Source organism: Nanorana parkeri, unplaced genomic scaffold, assembly GCF_000935625.1.
Source record: "Nanorana parkeri isolate BGI_ZX_2015 unplaced genomic scaffold, ASM93562v1 scaffold691, whole genome shotgun sequence".
NCBI classification, from domain to species: Eukaryota; Metazoa; Chordata; class Amphibia; order Anura; family Dicroglossidae; genus Nanorana; species Nanorana parkeri.
This window is the reverse complement of record NW_017306959.1, coordinates 662,443-679,864: the sequence shown is the minus strand read 5'-3', so window position 1 is coordinate 679,864 and position 17,422 is coordinate 662,443. Positions and strand designations below refer to the sequence as shown.

The window sequence follows — 17,422 nt, the reverse complement described above, 5'->3', positions numbered from 1 at the left end:
GTGGTCCACCTGAGGTTTATTATATTTAATATACCGTATTTGCCGGCGTATAAGACGGGTTTGAGACCCAAAAAAATCACCCGAAAATCGGGGGTCGTCTTATACACCGGGTATACTTCGGTATATTGTATGTAGCTTCGGCTACATACAGTATACCACGCTGAGCCAATCACGGCAGGTTTGTATTCTTTAATACAAAGCCTGCCATGATTAGCTCAGCGCTGAGCCAATCACGGCAGGCTTTTCATTCAGTAAATACAGGCTTTGTATTAAAGAATACAAAGCCGATTGTTGAGTATGATATTATGTTGTTCCGGTTTGATCTTTGGATAACTAGGCGAATGGGGCTAGGAGATGTAGATATGCTTCCTATGTTTGTAAATGTACGACATCATTGATCAAATGTATATGTGTTATGTGTATTGTGTAATATGTTGGCTCAAACTGAAAAATAAAGAATTAAAAAAAAAAAAAAGAATACAAAGCCTGCCGTGATTGGCTCAGCGCGGTATTATCTGAAGGACGGAAGATGGAGGACGCTGCTGCGATCCTGGACAAGGTAACAGACTGTAATCCCGAGTGTGGCTCGGGGTTAACACTTATGGTACTGAAAATTAACCCCGAGCCACACTCGGGAATACCGCCAAGGAGGTTAGTAAGTGTATTTAAACATAGTTTTGGGCTATACTCATCTTATACGACGAGTATAGCCCAAAACCTATATTTTTACACAAAAAGTGGGGGGTCGTCTTATACGCCGGCAAATACGGTATGTACTATAAATGAACCACATACTGTTATGAGATGTATTTGTCAATCCATGTATTCTCATTATGTTCATACATTTAGACCCATGATTGTATTGTTTAACTTCAACTGTGGAACCCAAGGTGGTGTTAGGAGGTTCCTTCTGAGCTGTGTGTTCTTTTATATTTTCCTATGCATTATCCAATGCTTTTAAATTTTGTTTAGTAATTATCTATATTTTATACATATATCTTGGCTTGAAGTTCATTGGACTTGTCTCTCTGGTGCCAGAAAACCCCACACCTTTTTCTCCTTTTTTATGTACTACAATTAACCAGGGGTTGGTTTCCAGGGAGTCAGGATCTGTGCACCACACCTGTTGTTTCCCTTGTTAACCATCTACCTGCATCTCACTTGCTATACTTGCATTCCTTAGTGAACAAGAGGCCATGAAATGACCTTCGCTATTGAACTACCTTGTAGAATCCTCTATGAAAGAGAATGCTTACAGCACAGGGAAATGCACAAAGACTGGTTCTAAGTTTTAACAAGAGCAGGATCGTATATCTGTGTCATCTGGAGTAAAAAGCCGCAACCGACACCTCTGTTAATCTGGCTGCAACTGACAGAACTGGCCCAAAATAAGATTACAATATTAACTAGTTAAATAGTCCATTTACGTATTTGGTTTGTAGTTTCTGTTGTCAGGAGTCATTAAATTTGAATTAAAAATATTTGATAGAATAGAGAATATCGATAAATGTGTATTCATAATATGTGTTAGAAACAAATTGATATAGGTGAAGCCCCAACACCTTGGCTGTCTCTGACTTAAGTGACGTTAAATAAATAGCACCACTTTAATTCTTGACCTTCAATTGAGTGCTGATAGCATTTAGCTGCTGTGACTACCAGCTTTATTTAGCCATGCTGGTTGCAACCCTTTATGTAGTGCAGATCCGAACTGCACTACTCTCTGATGACCTGAGTGTCCTGTTGGCAGAAAACATAGCTGCACCCCGTTGGCTGGTGGCCTGTATCCCAGCAACGCAACTGCAGTCCAGGCCCTCAGTATCTTGTTGCCAGCCAATGCTGCAGTTTACTCTTTTCTTCTTCTCTCCCATTGGTCCTGCATTTAAATGATGCAAGATTTAAACCTCACAAGCCCTTCTTTGCTTGTTTTTGACCACATCTCTGCTTGCTGCCTGGACTGACCTATGCCTGTTATTGATCATTTCTTATCCTGCTGCCTGGACTGACCGCTTGCCCATTTGTCGACCACATCTCTGGCTGGACTGACTTCTTGCCTGTTTATGGATCAGGTCTCTACTGTCTGCAGTGACTTTCTGCGTATACTTCTGATCATGCCCCAGCTGAGGCATTAGTTTTCCCCATTCTCTGTGGACATCTTTATCTTGGAACCAAAGGTACTCCAGTTTAACTTTTGCTCAACCTGTTGTGCTACCTGGTCAGATAATATAGGATCAAGTAAGCATCATGTAAGTCCTGGAGACAACCAAGTACCGGTAGGCCTACGTGTCCTAAGGAAACAGGGGCTGCTAAAGGTGAAGCTAGCCTAGGCAGCTATATTCCCTGACAACTTGCGCAACATGCCAGGCTGTTTGTTATTCATTATAGTAAAATAATCGTCAGCATAGAAAAGGGTTTTCATATCTTTTAAGAGGCTATTTAGATAATAAAAAATGCCCAGCTTAAAAGAGGAAAGTCTCTACACTGTAAATAAAACAAAAACAAAAAACTGGAGAAAATTGCGCACAAATTCTAAATTGAATTGTCACCCAGTATATCTTATAATCGTAGTAACAAGAATAGTTGGGAAATCATAGCATTTATTGGAACACCTAAAAAAAGGCACTGAATTAGCAACACAATGTGTCCAGCTGCAGCATAAAACAGATGTTGCACATTAGGATAAAATGAAGTCTGCTAAACACTTATAATTTCACATCTGGCATATTGTAGCTAAACAATGTTACTGTAGGATGGAGCATCTTTAAAAGTATATATTTGTTCTTGGCCTACCTTTCTGCTAGTTAAATGTAGCTTTCATGCAAAATCTTTTTCTAATTAAGTATAAAGTACTACCAAAAGTACAGAAGATCTCAGTTATTCAGGAAAGTTTGATATATTGTAGAGTCTTTATTCAAAGATGGTAACGCTTTTAAAGCGTATCTAAACCCAAAAACCCATTTTTATATATTGCAGCTTAACAAACTTTAAATGTGGCCGCTGTATTCATTTTCTTTCTTAGCCTTTTTTTAAAACAATATATTTTTATTGAAATTTTTCATATTTATATGACAAAGTAAACAGTCACAAAGAGGTGCAAAATAAAATAAAAAAATACAGGAAAAAGCAATCAATATGTGATCAATTGGAACATTGTGTAGGTTATTAACCAAAATGAGTGTAACAAGTCTATGCATTATATATTTTCTTAGCCTTTTTTAATGTATCTTCACCTGGTGATCCAGCCAGTAACACACTTCCTGTCTTAGGGCCCATTCACACCACATTCAGATCATCTCCAGACCAGAACAGATTGTTTCCGGACCAAAAATGCGTACTAATGCATTCCTATGCTATTTTAGGCCTCTGTTCACACCAGCGCAGTCCATTCTAGACCAGACCAGAAAAAAAATTGCAGGTCTCATTTTGTCTGGTCTGGAATACCTGGAACTGCGGACAGGTTCACACCAGATCTGGTCCGGAAAATGGTGTGAACCTGCCCTTAGGGTGGCTCCACTCCATAAAGGAACAATGAAGCAACCTTTGGACTGCAGCATTTGCACCCTGTGGAGAGGCTAGTGTATTAGATGTACTAGAAGTACTAGTACTCCAGCTTTTTAAGCTGTTACAGCAACAGTTTTTCCCCCCTATTGTGATAAAGGTTTTACATAATAAAATCTGACCATTTTAAGCAGCCATGTCAGTATTACATTGTTTGTCTTCAGCCCTCTATCTGCCACTTCTGCTGGACAGCTTGATCTTCTAAAGGAAGTTGAAAAATATCAGATCACCAGGTGAAAATAAAGGAATAAAGCCTAAAGAAAGAACAGTCAAGATGAACATTGTTTGTTTTATTTCTCATTTATCCTGCTGGGCTGAATGAGACAAAAAGCTGGATTCCTCCATTCACGCTATGCCATTGTCAGAATACCCAAACAGCCGATTGGCTGCAGTCACTGTTCAGTCAAAATATTCTGCACCGGCTCCTTGGACAAAAGCGGATAGAAAAATTGACTTTTGTCGAATTTGGGGGGTACTAATGGGACCACACACTGGTCGATTTTCATCCAGTGTATGGTCAGCTTAATGAGGTGACCACATTTAGCTATTGATAAGCTTTAGCATATTACATTTTTGCTTTGGGGCCTAGATACACTTGTTGGTTACTTGTCTGTTTTATGTCCAGTAATAATCTAGGTTCATGCTGCTACATGATCATGCATTTTTGTAGCATGTTTATGCATTTTCATGCTGCATGCCTTTTTATTTTAGCCAATGACAATCAATAGCTGCTGTGACATCATTAGACGTAGTCATAGTCTTCCTTTGAGGAGACTTTAGGCACCAAAACACATGAACGTGCATTTTTTTTTGTGGGCTTTTGTTGAAGTCAATTGGACCAAATATGCACTGTGTAGCACCACAAGAATCACCACCACCTTCCCAAAGATCACACTGCACCATGTGGCATTGATGTGAATGAACACTCTTTTGACCATTAGTGGGTATTAAATAAATTATGAAGAACATGTGGCGTGTAACATTATATACATGCAAATCAAGTTTTTAATTTACCTATTTCATTTTCTGATAGATTAATTCTTTTAGTTGCCACTGTTTATGAACACCAATGATATTTGCACTTTTTTTTTTATTGGAAAAATATTTTCCGGAAACAACATTATCTCATCAAGCAATCCAAGGAAATGTATCTGCACTATGTAATTGGATGCAAATGTATTATTCACTAAATAAAGTTTGTACGCTTGTTCCATGTTTGGTGATGTTTCCTTCAGGTATTGTTTCATCTAGCACCCGAAAGCAAATATTGTATAAATACAAGAGCTATGTATATTCTTACTTACCTCACGACTGACACTGTTTCTTAATTATCTTTGCTATTTTGAAAAGCCAGCATAAAGGAAAAGGAAAAACAAAACAATTTTGGGTTTAACCAATCATTTTTGGTATATAAATTCTTGTTGGCCCGCAAAACTGGGATTGTGGCAGGGGTGTGTCCATTGCTTAAAAATATTGTGCCTGAAGGTGCCCTCCTTTTTTATCTCAGAATATTGGAAGCTATGCTTTTAGATTTGTATAGAAATCCTCTGTGAAATAACTCCTGCACTTTACTTCTCTGCAGTAGTTTCCTGTAATCTGAGTGCCCTTTGTGTATTCATTTGAGATTTGTTTAGTACTCCAGCATGAAACAATTCCTGCACTTTTCCTCTGGTGTTATATCTGGCCACCTATAAAACCAGCCCTGCCAAATAAGTTTCAAATCTGTCTCCTTTGCCTGGGGACAGTCCCCGTTACAAAGGCCCTGTCCCCGACAAACAAACGTCCATTTGCATTATACCACCTGGCAGTGAATGCAGAGGAATCAATCAAAGAAAGCTGTACCTCCAATTTTTGTTTGCATGAACGAGGGAGGAACTGCTACATATCTTATTGGCATTTACCTTATTGTCAGTCACAAATGTCCCAACACTTTCTTCTGCTAGGTATGTCTGTGAAGGTTCTCACTCATCCAGGTCATGATATATCTGTAAAAAAATAAGTGAAGGCAACTGAACTTGCTGTATTTTTCTGAATTGAGAAAGCTGGTTGGATGACCAGTGAAACGTCTTCAAGAAAAATACAGCAAGTCCAGTTGCCTTGACGTTTTTTACAGATATTCTGCTAGGTAGTCCTTCTGAAATGGACTTGCAAACCTACATGACGTGACCGTTTTGTGTAAAGGATGGTGTGGCATTTTGGTTATACACCTTTTCTTGAATTGGATATGGGAATGCCAACCTGTTTCCGAGGGTGAAATGGCAAATACATTTCCATTGATTCTATGGGAAAGCACTGACGTGCTGTGCGAAGGAGAGTAGACTATGGGGAAGATCACAATCGGGTGCTGTGGAATTGTACCTGCCCACAGCAGGAGGGGTAAGAAATGCACATCACCGCTTCTTCAGAAAACTACATGGTGGCCTATGTAGGCCTACGTGACCTGGAGTCATTTCTCCATAAGGAGAAAACGGCGGTGTCTGGCCTCACAACTTAGAAGTAGCGAGATGCAGAAGGAAGCTGTTTAGGGGAACAGAAACGGTATAAAAAGAACTACTGTGAAAGTCTTTGGACTTCCCTCTTCTTTGACACTTGACCTGCCGACAGTCACATCCAGCCTGTATACAGAGTTTTGGGTTAAAGTATACTTTTCAGATATTGCCAAATATGCTTTTTCCAGATCTGAAACATTGCATCAGTTCAACAAAATATCCAAACCTGTTGGGGTTGTGTTATGACTGTACACTGAGTGGCCAGTTTATTATGACCACCTGACGTTTGTAGCCAAATTAGCTATAATTTTGCGCTGAAGTTGCTAGAGGGCCAGACCGTTATAAATAGGGAAGCAGGTTGTTTACCCTGACAGTAGAAGTGATTTTTTTCCTGAAGATATGGGTAAACAACGCGATTTAACAGCCTTTGAACGTGGGATGATTGTTGGCGCGGAGCCATGGAGCGAGTATCAGCAAAACAGCAGAATTAATTAAATGTTCAAGAGGGGCTAATTGTTAAAGTGTTTAAAGACTGGACTGTCAGCCAAAAATCTGGGTCTGAACGTGCGAATTGTGGCCGTCAGCGACTAGTCAATGTTAGGGCAGAACGGAGAGTGGCAAGACTGGTACAAGACAACAGAAGGGTAACAATGCAGTGTCAGATTCCTCGCATCACCTTTCAACATCTCGTGGAGTCACAAGGCGGCTCAACGAAGTCATCTTGTGGAGTTATCTCGTGGCCCAACGAAGTACTGAATGGGTGGTCATAATAATCTGGCCACTCAGTGTATAATATGATGTGTAATCCTGTTATTTCATTCGCCATCCTAGCTAGCTGATAACCAATGAGCCACGAGTTTATTTCTATGTAATGTTACCTTTCAAATGTATCCTAGATCTCAGGCTAGTATGATTGTTATTGGGTAAGTGGTTTGCTTTTTGCATAACTTAAGTATAAATGCTAAAGTAAAATGAAATTTCTAGGTGCCTTTGTTTCTTCTGCTGAGAATCTTTGAAAGGGGACTGTGTTGTGAATTTATATTCTATTATCAAAGCTGCATATATGAAGGAATTAATACGTGACAGGAAGAATTGTAGTTGTTTGAAACCAAGTGTTATATATTCTGATCAGCCATTTGTTTTGACTTTGTACAAGTTATGCGAGCACCAACACACAGAAGTCACAAAAGAAAGAGAAAATGAAAGCACGTTTGTTATCAGGAGGATATCACTTACCCTAGAAAGTAACCTAGCAACCATAATTTATGATACGGGCAGTAAAATGGTATCTTAATTTGAAAAAAAGACATGTATTAAGAAAAGGCAAACATGCTAAATTAATACTATTGAAAGGTAAACAAAAAATAGATGAGGAATCTCAGTACATTTAACCCCTTCATGACTTGAACTTGTTTTTAGTTTCTGTTTGTTAATGACTGACTCACATGAAGGCTCTCATATAGGAGGATCAAAAGATAGCACACATGTACACCTTATTGAGATGTCAGGATTCAGCTAAGTTTTTTTTCTCATCTAGATAGGCCTGTTTATAGAGTTGCTGGATAAGTCCATGTACAATTTGGTATCTGGCTTTCATCCCAGGACCACCAAAACAATAAGGCAGTTTCTCAATAGTTTCTTTTGTTTTTACTACTACTCAAGGAAAATAGAAACATCATTTTTCAGAATAATGTTTGTAAAAATGCACTTGGGGTTGAGAGAGCCTTTTTTTTTCTGTGTATTACCACGGTTTGCCGCAATAGTGAACAATAAAAGTTTGTAATGCTTGCCAGGTAAGATAAACAGAAGGTTCAAAATAACTGTTTCTTCTATTTCAGTTTTTTACACAAAAGAAACCTCCTAGAGGACTTTATGTTTTTGGAGATGTTGGTAAGTTATAGAATAATACTGGAATTGAATCTAATTGCAGATATGACATTACTTGTTACTGAACATTATTTTAATGTGTTATACTCTGTGGTTAAAGTATAGGAGTTCTTAACTCTGCTGTTGGCTACTCTGGAATAACCTATACAGCAGAGTGGATTTTTCTATGTCTGTGGGCTCCAGGGACATGTTGGGAAAGGCAATGACTACTGGATTGCCGACCATCTTGGGATGCGAGTAAAAGGGATGCATAAGGGGATAAGCAGGATATTGTAGACTAGTTCATGGACAAGATTGTGTAATGGGTAAGATTACAGTTATAGCAGTGTAGGTAGTATAGGTCTAGGTGATACATGTCATCATTTTTTAATAGTACAGTTGATTTTGATATATAGCAAAGGGTTTGATGATGGCTACCAGATGGTCCATTTTAAAGAAATTTTATTTTTCTATAGGGATGTGAAAACACATAGTGGACATTTAGGTTGTTGGGCCTCCAGTGCGTCCCTGCACCTTATCAGGAGGAGTTGGCTACCTCCAGGTACACCTGCATCTAATTTATCAACTTCATTAATATGCTCACACTTGGAGACTTGTATACATAGAGTTAGGACCACACTTTGCAGAGGTGCCTTGGCGCGGCAGTGTGGCTTCTACATATTTTTGGCCAAAAGCTTGTGCAACTAAAACCTCTGATTTTAACGCATACTGTTGACAGGGCTACTTGTTTGGTTGCAGGCTGGCTGGCAGGTTGAGGCTGGGGAATTTCTGTGTTTTGTAACATAGTGGACATTTGTCTTTCTTTTCCAGCAAATATGTATGGATCTTGTCTTCAAGATATTTATAGATACTTGTCTATAATTTAACGAATACAGGACTTTTTTAGTCACATGACAGCGTTTGAATATATACAGAAGTGTAATGAAAGTTTAATATGTAAATACGTTTTTTTCTTATTTCAAGGTACTGGCAAGACTATGGTTATGGACATGTTTTTTTCACATGTTGAAGTGGAAAAGAAAAAGCGAGTTCACTTCCATGGGTTTATGCTTGATGTGCATGAAAGTAAGTTGGTTATACTATGACTTCTTTATACGTGCTATGTTAACAAGGTTTGCTTAAATATAGGGATGTTCAGATACCAGTATCGGTGTCGATACTTGGCATTTTCACAAGAACTACCAGGGTCACAGCTGAGACGGGGCCCTGTCGCTCTACCACTGTCCTGAAATCATTAGTCTGTATTGTTCTACAATAACTGTCACATGACACTAAAAAAAAAAAAGGTATCAGTAATTGGTATCTGTGAGTATTTGGACAAGTACATATATATATATCTCAAATCATACATTAAAGGAGAATTACACCCTCTTGTTTTTTTGCAGATATCTACTGCTAGCAAGCAGTAGATATATGCAAACACATAAAAAAAAAAATTAACAAAAAGATTAAACCTGTGTCTCCGCCGCACGCTCCCGTCCAGTTCTGAAAATTCTGGGGCGGCCGCAACGGATCATGGGGCGGGCGCATGTGCAGTAGAGATCTTCGGCCGGGAGAAGAGGAGAGATACAGGGTACGTCAATGCAGGCAGCTCGGCACCAACAGACTCCGTGGGACGGAAAGAGACAGGAATCAGCACTGGATCAGAGACCGGCATCAGCGCTGGAGGGACTGAAAACTAGTGGAAAGAAGTAGAGAATCGGATCAAGAGACATCATTTCAGGTAAGTCCTTAAAACAGCATGGGGAGGGGGATTTTTTTAAATTTTAATGTCACTTTAAAACAGGGATGTACAAATCCCAGAAGCCCTGTAGCCAATACTCCTTAAAAATGACAGCTGCCTCCTAACTTTTGAGTTTTTCTCTAGTCTAGTCTTGGAGCTGGAAAAGTATCGGTACTTGGTATCTGTGCATCCCTACTTAAAGACTTTAAAGTGACACTAAACTCAGGAGTTAAGCCTTATAAACATATTCAGGTATCTTAACTATTAGCAAAACGGTAGCTGATTTGTGTATCACTTGGCTATAGATCCTCAAATCATGTCAGAATTGGTGCCGACACCGTCCTTCCTTCTGAAGAGAGGCTAGTTTTATTCCCCATGGTCCCTGTGTGTTGTAAATTTTGTATGTGGCTATGTTAAAACTTTTTTTCTTTTCTTTTACCCAGGAATACATCGCCTTAAGAAAAGTTTACCACAAAGGAAAGCGGGATTTATGGCCAAGACCTATGACCCTATTGCCCCTATAGCTGAAGAAATAAGTGAAGAAGCCTGTTTGTTGTGTTTCGATGAGTTCCAGGTGAGTAACAGAAGACTAATACAGTTTTTTTGTTTTTGACTGGGGGTGCTTAATTTATTTTTGTCTAGTTCTCAGACATATAATGGTTCATTAGGAAAAAGGTTAGTGCAGTCCGCTTATGGCTATGGTAGGTGTATTCTCATTTTCTGTGGATGCTAATTAAGTTAACCCTGCTGTGTCAGCAGGTCACTGACCGTTATCAATGACTTCAAATCAGAGTCACTGATTTCCCAACTCGGTAGCTACAGTTTGCATGATCAGATTTGTCAAATAACAGTGAGGGAAGCGGATTGTGCACACTCATGCATTAGAGCATTTTTTTTTTACTCTATGCTACTTTTTCCTTATTAACATGGTACCTTAATAATCTGCTCCATCAGCTGTTTATTATGAACTCCTCCTGTCCCCAAAACGTGCTAAATGACTAAAATGTTAATATTTTGTCAAATGTCAGTATATATATCTCTCTCTATATATATATATGTGTGTGTGGAGGTGTCTGTGACATTCAGGCTTTGGTTGACACCCTGACTTCACCTTCTCTATGCTATGTGATAGACAAGATAGGAGTATCCAGTAGCAGAATAACTATGTGACAGACTGGAGCAGAATTTTTGTCTACTAACTCTGTATTGGTGAGTTTATAAACTGACTAGTTTATATAAGGCTGGGGTGTCTTTATATACTGGCAAAGGAAAAAACCCCAGGAGTTTTTGTGTTAAGTAATGTTATGCTATATGCCTAATCTGTTTTTACCTTACATTAAAAAATGAGAAGTTATCTTAGACTTCAAACACAAGATTTCCAGTGTTTTTATATAGTTGACAATGTACCTGCTAAATAGAAGAAGAAACACAGATAAGTCTGAAATTTTCAGCAGGATGCACATCATTTGTGCCAACACTAATTACTGGTTTTATATGCTTATATTTGCTATTCATTACGTGGCTCTGTACCAATCAGCAGATGACAGAGTCTCAGCCACTTACACATGTAAATTAACTATTAGATTTTTCTTTCCTCTTTTTTCTTACTTAAGTGAGTCATAATAGAAAGCAACTCTAGGTCATAATAAATCTTTTCTCTTAAATGCTAATGAAATTTCTCCATTCTCTTCATTAGTAGACTGCCATTAGTGGTAATTTGTAGCCTTCGCTTTTGTTCTACGGTATAATGAATGCTGGATACTATAAAAAAAAAAAAAAAACTATTACAAGAATACATTGCTCATTGTTTTCCTGCTTACTTCTCCCGCTCTGAAACAGAGCTGTAATTTTACAGTATAAGTAAGGGGACAAGATCAAAAGAGAGTAAATTGGCAAGCAAGCACATCAAGTGACTCTTGCTTTATTAATTAGATAGCTTTTACAAATCAATTTATTCTCCTAAGGCAAAAGGCATTTGAATCGTGCAGCATCAAAACACTACATTATAGCCCAGGGCAGATCTTTCCAACTTTTTTTTTTTCTTCTTCATCTATCTCATAGTTCAGTGCAGTCCTCTCAGTCACATAATCCAAATGTTATTACAGAGCTTTCCAAACACTGGTTCAGAAGTAATGTTTAGCTCTGTAAAAACGAAAATCATTACATCTATGTTATGGCAGAAAGAGGAGTTAAATGCACGTAAATTGCATGCCAATTATCTGAAGCTGCTCTATATTGCTTTGTACAAGCATGTTTTTTGTTAGTTGAGCCTCTGGTTAAGAGTAGCATTTTAAAATTACACCAGCACATTTGTCTCTGTTTTTATTCCCATTAGGAACAGATGTGGAGCATGATATAATTGCAGTTTGCAGGCTTTATTAATATAATACAGTTTACATTTAGATTATTTATTGTCCCTCCATATAACACTTTGATCCATATTGGCTAGATTTTGAAGGATGAAAAAAATTCAGAAAGCTTATTTCAAATGAGTGCATTTGTTACATTAGCTTTTCACATATTCTCTGAATGTTATAGTGCCAGTTCATGAATGTTATGATGCCAATGCAGGTTTGACAGGTCGAGTGCCAGTAAGAAAGCCATTGCTATGATGGCAAAACAAGAAAAAGAGGCGTTCCTGGGCAATGAAGCACTGCAGTGGACTACTGAAGATTGGAAGACGGTCTTATGGACCGATAGATCAAAATTTGAGATCTTTGGTTCATCACGCAGGGTTTTTGTACGCTGTCGAGTAGGTGATAGGATAGTTCCTTGGTGTGCAACACTAACTGTCAAACATGGTGGAGGAAGCGTGATGGTCTAGGGCTCTTTTGCTAGGTCCAGAGTCGGCGTCTTGCACAGAGTGAGTGCATCCTTGAATCAAAACTACTACCACAGCATTTTGCAGTACCATGCAATACCCTCTGGTGTACACCTGGTTGGTCAGGGGTTCATCCGACAGCAAGTTAATGACCCAAAACATACCTCCAGGCTGTGTCAGAACAACCTTAGAAGATAAGAACAAGAGAGTAGGCTTCAAATCATGGAATGGCCAGCACAGTCTCCAGACTTAAACCCCCATCTAGCTGGTTTGGGATGAACTGGACAGAAGGATGAGCAAAGCAACCTACAAGTGCAACGCATTTGTGGGAACTTCTGCAACAGTTTAAGGAAGAACTTTCCGAACAATATTTGATATAGAAAGAATGCCACGAGTGTATTCGGCTGTTATATCTGCACAAGGTGGATACTTTGATGTGTCAGAAAATTTATTGCAGGCACCAGGTCACTATTTAACCTTTACCTTGTCCATTCAGTCTGCCCTTGCATTTGTTCTGATCAACCAAATGTGCTGCCATTGTTTACGATTTCTGTGTATGATTCTGGCTCTGGCTGGCTGATCTGGTTCCTGACTCCGGCTTTGTTTCCGTTCATCCTGCTATCCGTGCTCCCTGACCTGGCTTGGCTGACTACCCGCTTCGACAGCTGACCCCTGGCTTGGCACTGACTACGTCCCTGACTTCCTCCATTGCTTTTTGCCATTTTATGTTTATTGTTGTTTTCAATAAACTCCTTTTTATATTTTAAACCTCCACTTTAAGTTTCAGTCTGGTCTCTTGGTTCTCTAACAAGCAGCCTATCTGCAAACCCTGGCATTGCAACTTCATGTTTGCGCATTGGATGGGGGACATTCCTATGGATATGCAAATTGCGAATTTGGAAAAAGTTGCTTTCTGCATAATTGCCCTCAGGCTAAAACAAATGAGTGGACAAAAAAAATAGCTGAAACAAATGAGTGGACACCTGTGCTGCCAAGAAGTTATAGGATCCAAGCCTCAAATAGGTTCACTTTAAGGATATGCGCTAACCTGTGCTTGTCAAGTGTTGGATTTCGTCGTCTAAGTCGGGATCCGCTCCGGCTGCGGCGTCTCAGAATACCGCAAGCTGTAACAGGAGGACGCTAGTTTGTGTCCTCCCGTTACCCTAAGGAGAACTATGGGGAAAAACACTGACCCCATAGTTCTCCTTTAAGGTCTGTTGGGGAAAGTGACTATGAGCAGTTGTTTAAAACTGCTCCAAGACTAAAGCTTCACCTACATATTTTTTCAAACTGGCCATCTGCTGAATTGTGTTGTTCAGTTAGCTTATAGTGTCCATATTGTTTGATTCCACTCCACAGCAGAGGACAAGTAACTGACTAAAGTGCTATAACTCAGAATCTCTTCATCTTTCAGCATTTATACCTTGAGAACAATAGGGATGTAAAATAGCATTCATGTTTTGTGTTGTTCATTATGTTGTATCTAATTAACAGGTTCACTCTAATGTTTGTTCCCAGTTTGTTCACTGAGCACTCTTATTCATTCAATAAAAATGATCTGATTTGCTTGATACAAATACAATAATATACAGGGATTTGTATTTGTGCTTTACATGCAAAATAGAATTTTTTTTGCTTAATTAAATTTGGGTGAGAAAATTGGGCACAGTGCGAAATCTTCCTTTAGATATTAGAATATTTTTGAAATGTACCATAACTAGGGGAAATGTATCATTGGCTGTTATTCCACAATGATTACAATTTTCAAAACTTCCTGATGTTTATGCCTTATGTGGCAGTGTAAGCCAATGCCACGGTGTAGGATGGCGACTTTGGCACCCAGGACTCTCAGCCAGAGGGGCTGAGAGGGTCCAGAATGTAAACAATGTTTTAAGGAAGAGCCTGGCTTTTCAGGTCCATCCAGGTTTTCCTATTTGTAGCTGGGATCTGAAGCTCTGGAGATTTCGTAGAGCTCTGGGTGGGATGAGATCTCCAGTCCTGGGGCCAGGTGTTGCCAATGACCAGCCTGGGCTAATCAGGTGGCTGAGAGCAGCCTTATGAGGAAGCCAGCCCAGTGCTCAGGGGAGTGTTGGAGTTGTGTGTGTGCAGGGAGCACACAGACCAACTCGGTTGCGTGCTGGACGCACACGGAACAGCCAGGGGTGGCTGGGAGAGGTCAGGAAGGTCGGTGACCCCAGGGACCTGTCCCAGCCACCCCTGGCTGTTCCAGCTGTAGTATGTTCCTCCGCATTTTCATGTCTAATAGATCTGTATTAGACATGATGATGTCATGGGTCCTTAGACTGCCAGAGTCAGGGGGAGAAGAAAATATAGGGACCGGTCTAGGAGCCAGGTGAGTATTTCTTCTTTATTTTCGTCCCCTAGACAAAACGAGCAGCTAACCCTTGCAGTGTGTGGGTAGCCCCACTACAAAGGTTAAAGGAGAACTATGAGGTCAGTGAAAATCACTCATGCTCATAGTTGGAGCTGACGTGTGACAATAAAACTGTCACAGATTGGCTCAATAGATCGGGAAGTGAGCGAACACATACCGTCGCTCGCTCACTTCTTGATCATCTCCCTGCAGAGAGCTGTGATTGTCACTTACCGCTCCCCGTAGGGATTCCTCTCTCTGATCCCCCAGCGCTGACTGGTGGAACAGATGGGGGAGGGGGTGAGTACAGCTGGCTCTGGGCATTCACGCAGCTGGGTGGATCTCAACAGCATTGTCGGGATCCGTCCCGGCTGCGGCGTTTCAGTATACCGCGGGCTGTAGCTCGTGGTATACTGGGCTTTGGGTCACGGGAGGACGCTAGTTTGTGTCCTCCCGTGGCCCTTAGGAGAACTATGGGGAAAAGCACTGACCCCATAGTTCTCCTTTAAACTTCAAACTTTTAAAAAGAAACATTTTAAAAAGGTTTTTTAGAGTGAAGCATAGTCATATTAACCAATGCTTACTTTTGAGTCTCATTATTAATATTTCTTTTTATTCTGTATATCCATCAGAATTTTTTGTTAATAAATGTCCTCCCGTGACCCTTAAGAGAACTATGGGGAAAAACACTTACCCCATAGTTCTCTTTTAACTTTTCAAAATCCTAGAGTTCCACTTTAAAATACATAACCTGAAATTGATAGAGTGTCATAGACACTCATTAGAAATCCATCTCACACCAGTGCAACAAATGCTGCAGCTTGCAACAGATTCATGCAACTGTTGGTAAGGTATATATCTGTTGTAGAATTACCTTTTAATAGAATTGAAATTACTTATTAAATACACATGCGACACAATTTACTCCAACATGGAAATGGTCTTATTTACCTCCACTTTTCTTATCACCAACATGGTGGTATTTCTTAATGAATTTTTCACAGCCACAGTGCCAAATTGTAAAAGTGTTGCACATAGCAAACGTCATTGAATTGGTCACATCCGTCAAAATAAACTGTTGCACGGCTTTTAGAAATTTGGCGCAGGACTTTCTACTACAGCCATAATGCCAGAAAGGTGTCACTGGTGCTTAATTGAATCCTCCACCAAATACTCTATTTGGTTATCTAAAAACAGTTTTTCTTCCCTTTCTTTACTTTGACCTCTCTTGTGTCTCTCACATCTTGTTTCCCTTATGTGTATATTTACTGAGTGTTTGCCTTTCATCCTTAATTGTTTCTTTTTTTTTGTCTTTGTGATATTCTGTCTGTACTTTATCTTCCTTGTGTTTCATCCTGCCTTTTGTCCCCCTCTTTATTCTCCTCATGCACACCTTGTGCATTTTCCCCCTCTTGCTCTGTCAATATGTTTTCTCTGCTACCTCATTCTTCGCTTTCTCCCACTGCCTTTCTGCCTCTTTGTTCCAATGTAGTACTTGCTGTCTATTTCTCCCTTGGTTTTTTCCCTCCAACCCTTGTCTTCCATTTTGTTTGCATTTAGCAAATTCAGTGTTTGCAAACAGTTAAGGCCCATTCACATAACATTAATGCATGGCTATATGTCTGTTCCAAATGGAATCCTAATGCATATATACAATAGTTCTTAGTGGACGTGGATCCACTTAACCCACCAGAACAGTTACTTTCAAGGCATGCCTACTGTCATGGTTGCCAGTGCGCTTATTTCAGCTTTCAACCAAACTTTCAAGCCCTTAAAAGGTTGGTGTTATAGTTGGTCACATGTGCAGGACCATGGCAACTGCAATTCAAAGGGAGGCTGCAATGGCATCTCCCTTAGCTGTAAGGGATGTAAGGTTGTAGTTCTGCTTTAATGCATCAGTCCTATAGCACAGCACACGCACTTCACGAAGTGAATGGGCTGTCTTAACGCAATGCATTGCAGCAATGTCAGTGGGCCCTTTTTTATGTCACAAAATAAGTCCTGAAATTTTATGAGATTTGGCAAGCGGCCCCCATAGGATAAGAGAATTTGTCCGGTGACCCCCAAGTCAGTTGACTTTGAGACCCTTGATCCAGATATTGAATGAGTCTTCGTGCACCTAATATCGTGGTTAATACATGTCAATAGTGTTCCACTCATGGCTAAGAACTGTATGTGAGCTTCCCTTAAAACTATGGTAAAAACAATACCTGAATTAAGAACCTAAATCTTGCTCCTGCTATTCAGAGATTTTTGAACTTTGGATTTGTGAGTTACATAAGGGCATGAAGTATGGGTATTGTTGACAGGCAGAGTTGGTGTTCTCTGATGATTTGCAGTCATGTAATGTTACATGATGATGGTTATAGTGCATACAGTTATATACTGTACACATACATATTAATATATCATGCTTCTTGTAAGAGCATTGCCTTTCTGGAGGATGGTTTACAGCTGTGCTGCAAAAAGGACCTGAAGAGTAGGGAAATTAGCCTGCACCAGGTGACATGGGGAGAAATCCCCCCCCCCCCCCCCCCCTAGACCCCCCCTATTTTGTTCAAACTAGGGTG

The 17,422-nt window shown here is 39.8% G+C and overlaps 1 protein-coding gene across 1 annotated transcript in view; it reads left to right on the top strand.

Moving 5' to 3' along the window:
- LACE1 (lactation elevated 1) overlaps positions 1 to 17,422 on the top strand; it is a 74,727-nt gene that overhangs the window by 19,400 nt on the left and 37,905 nt on the right. Inside the window, exons 3-5 of the mRNA XM_018563741.1 lie at positions 7,886 to 7,937; positions 8,898 to 8,999; positions 10,101 to 10,231. Of these exons, the coding sequence (XP_018419243.1) occupies positions 7,886 to 7,937; positions 8,898 to 8,999; positions 10,101 to 10,231 (285 nt within the window). The remainder of the gene's footprint in view (positions 1 to 7,885; positions 7,938 to 8,897; positions 9,000 to 10,100; positions 10,232 to 17,422) is intronic.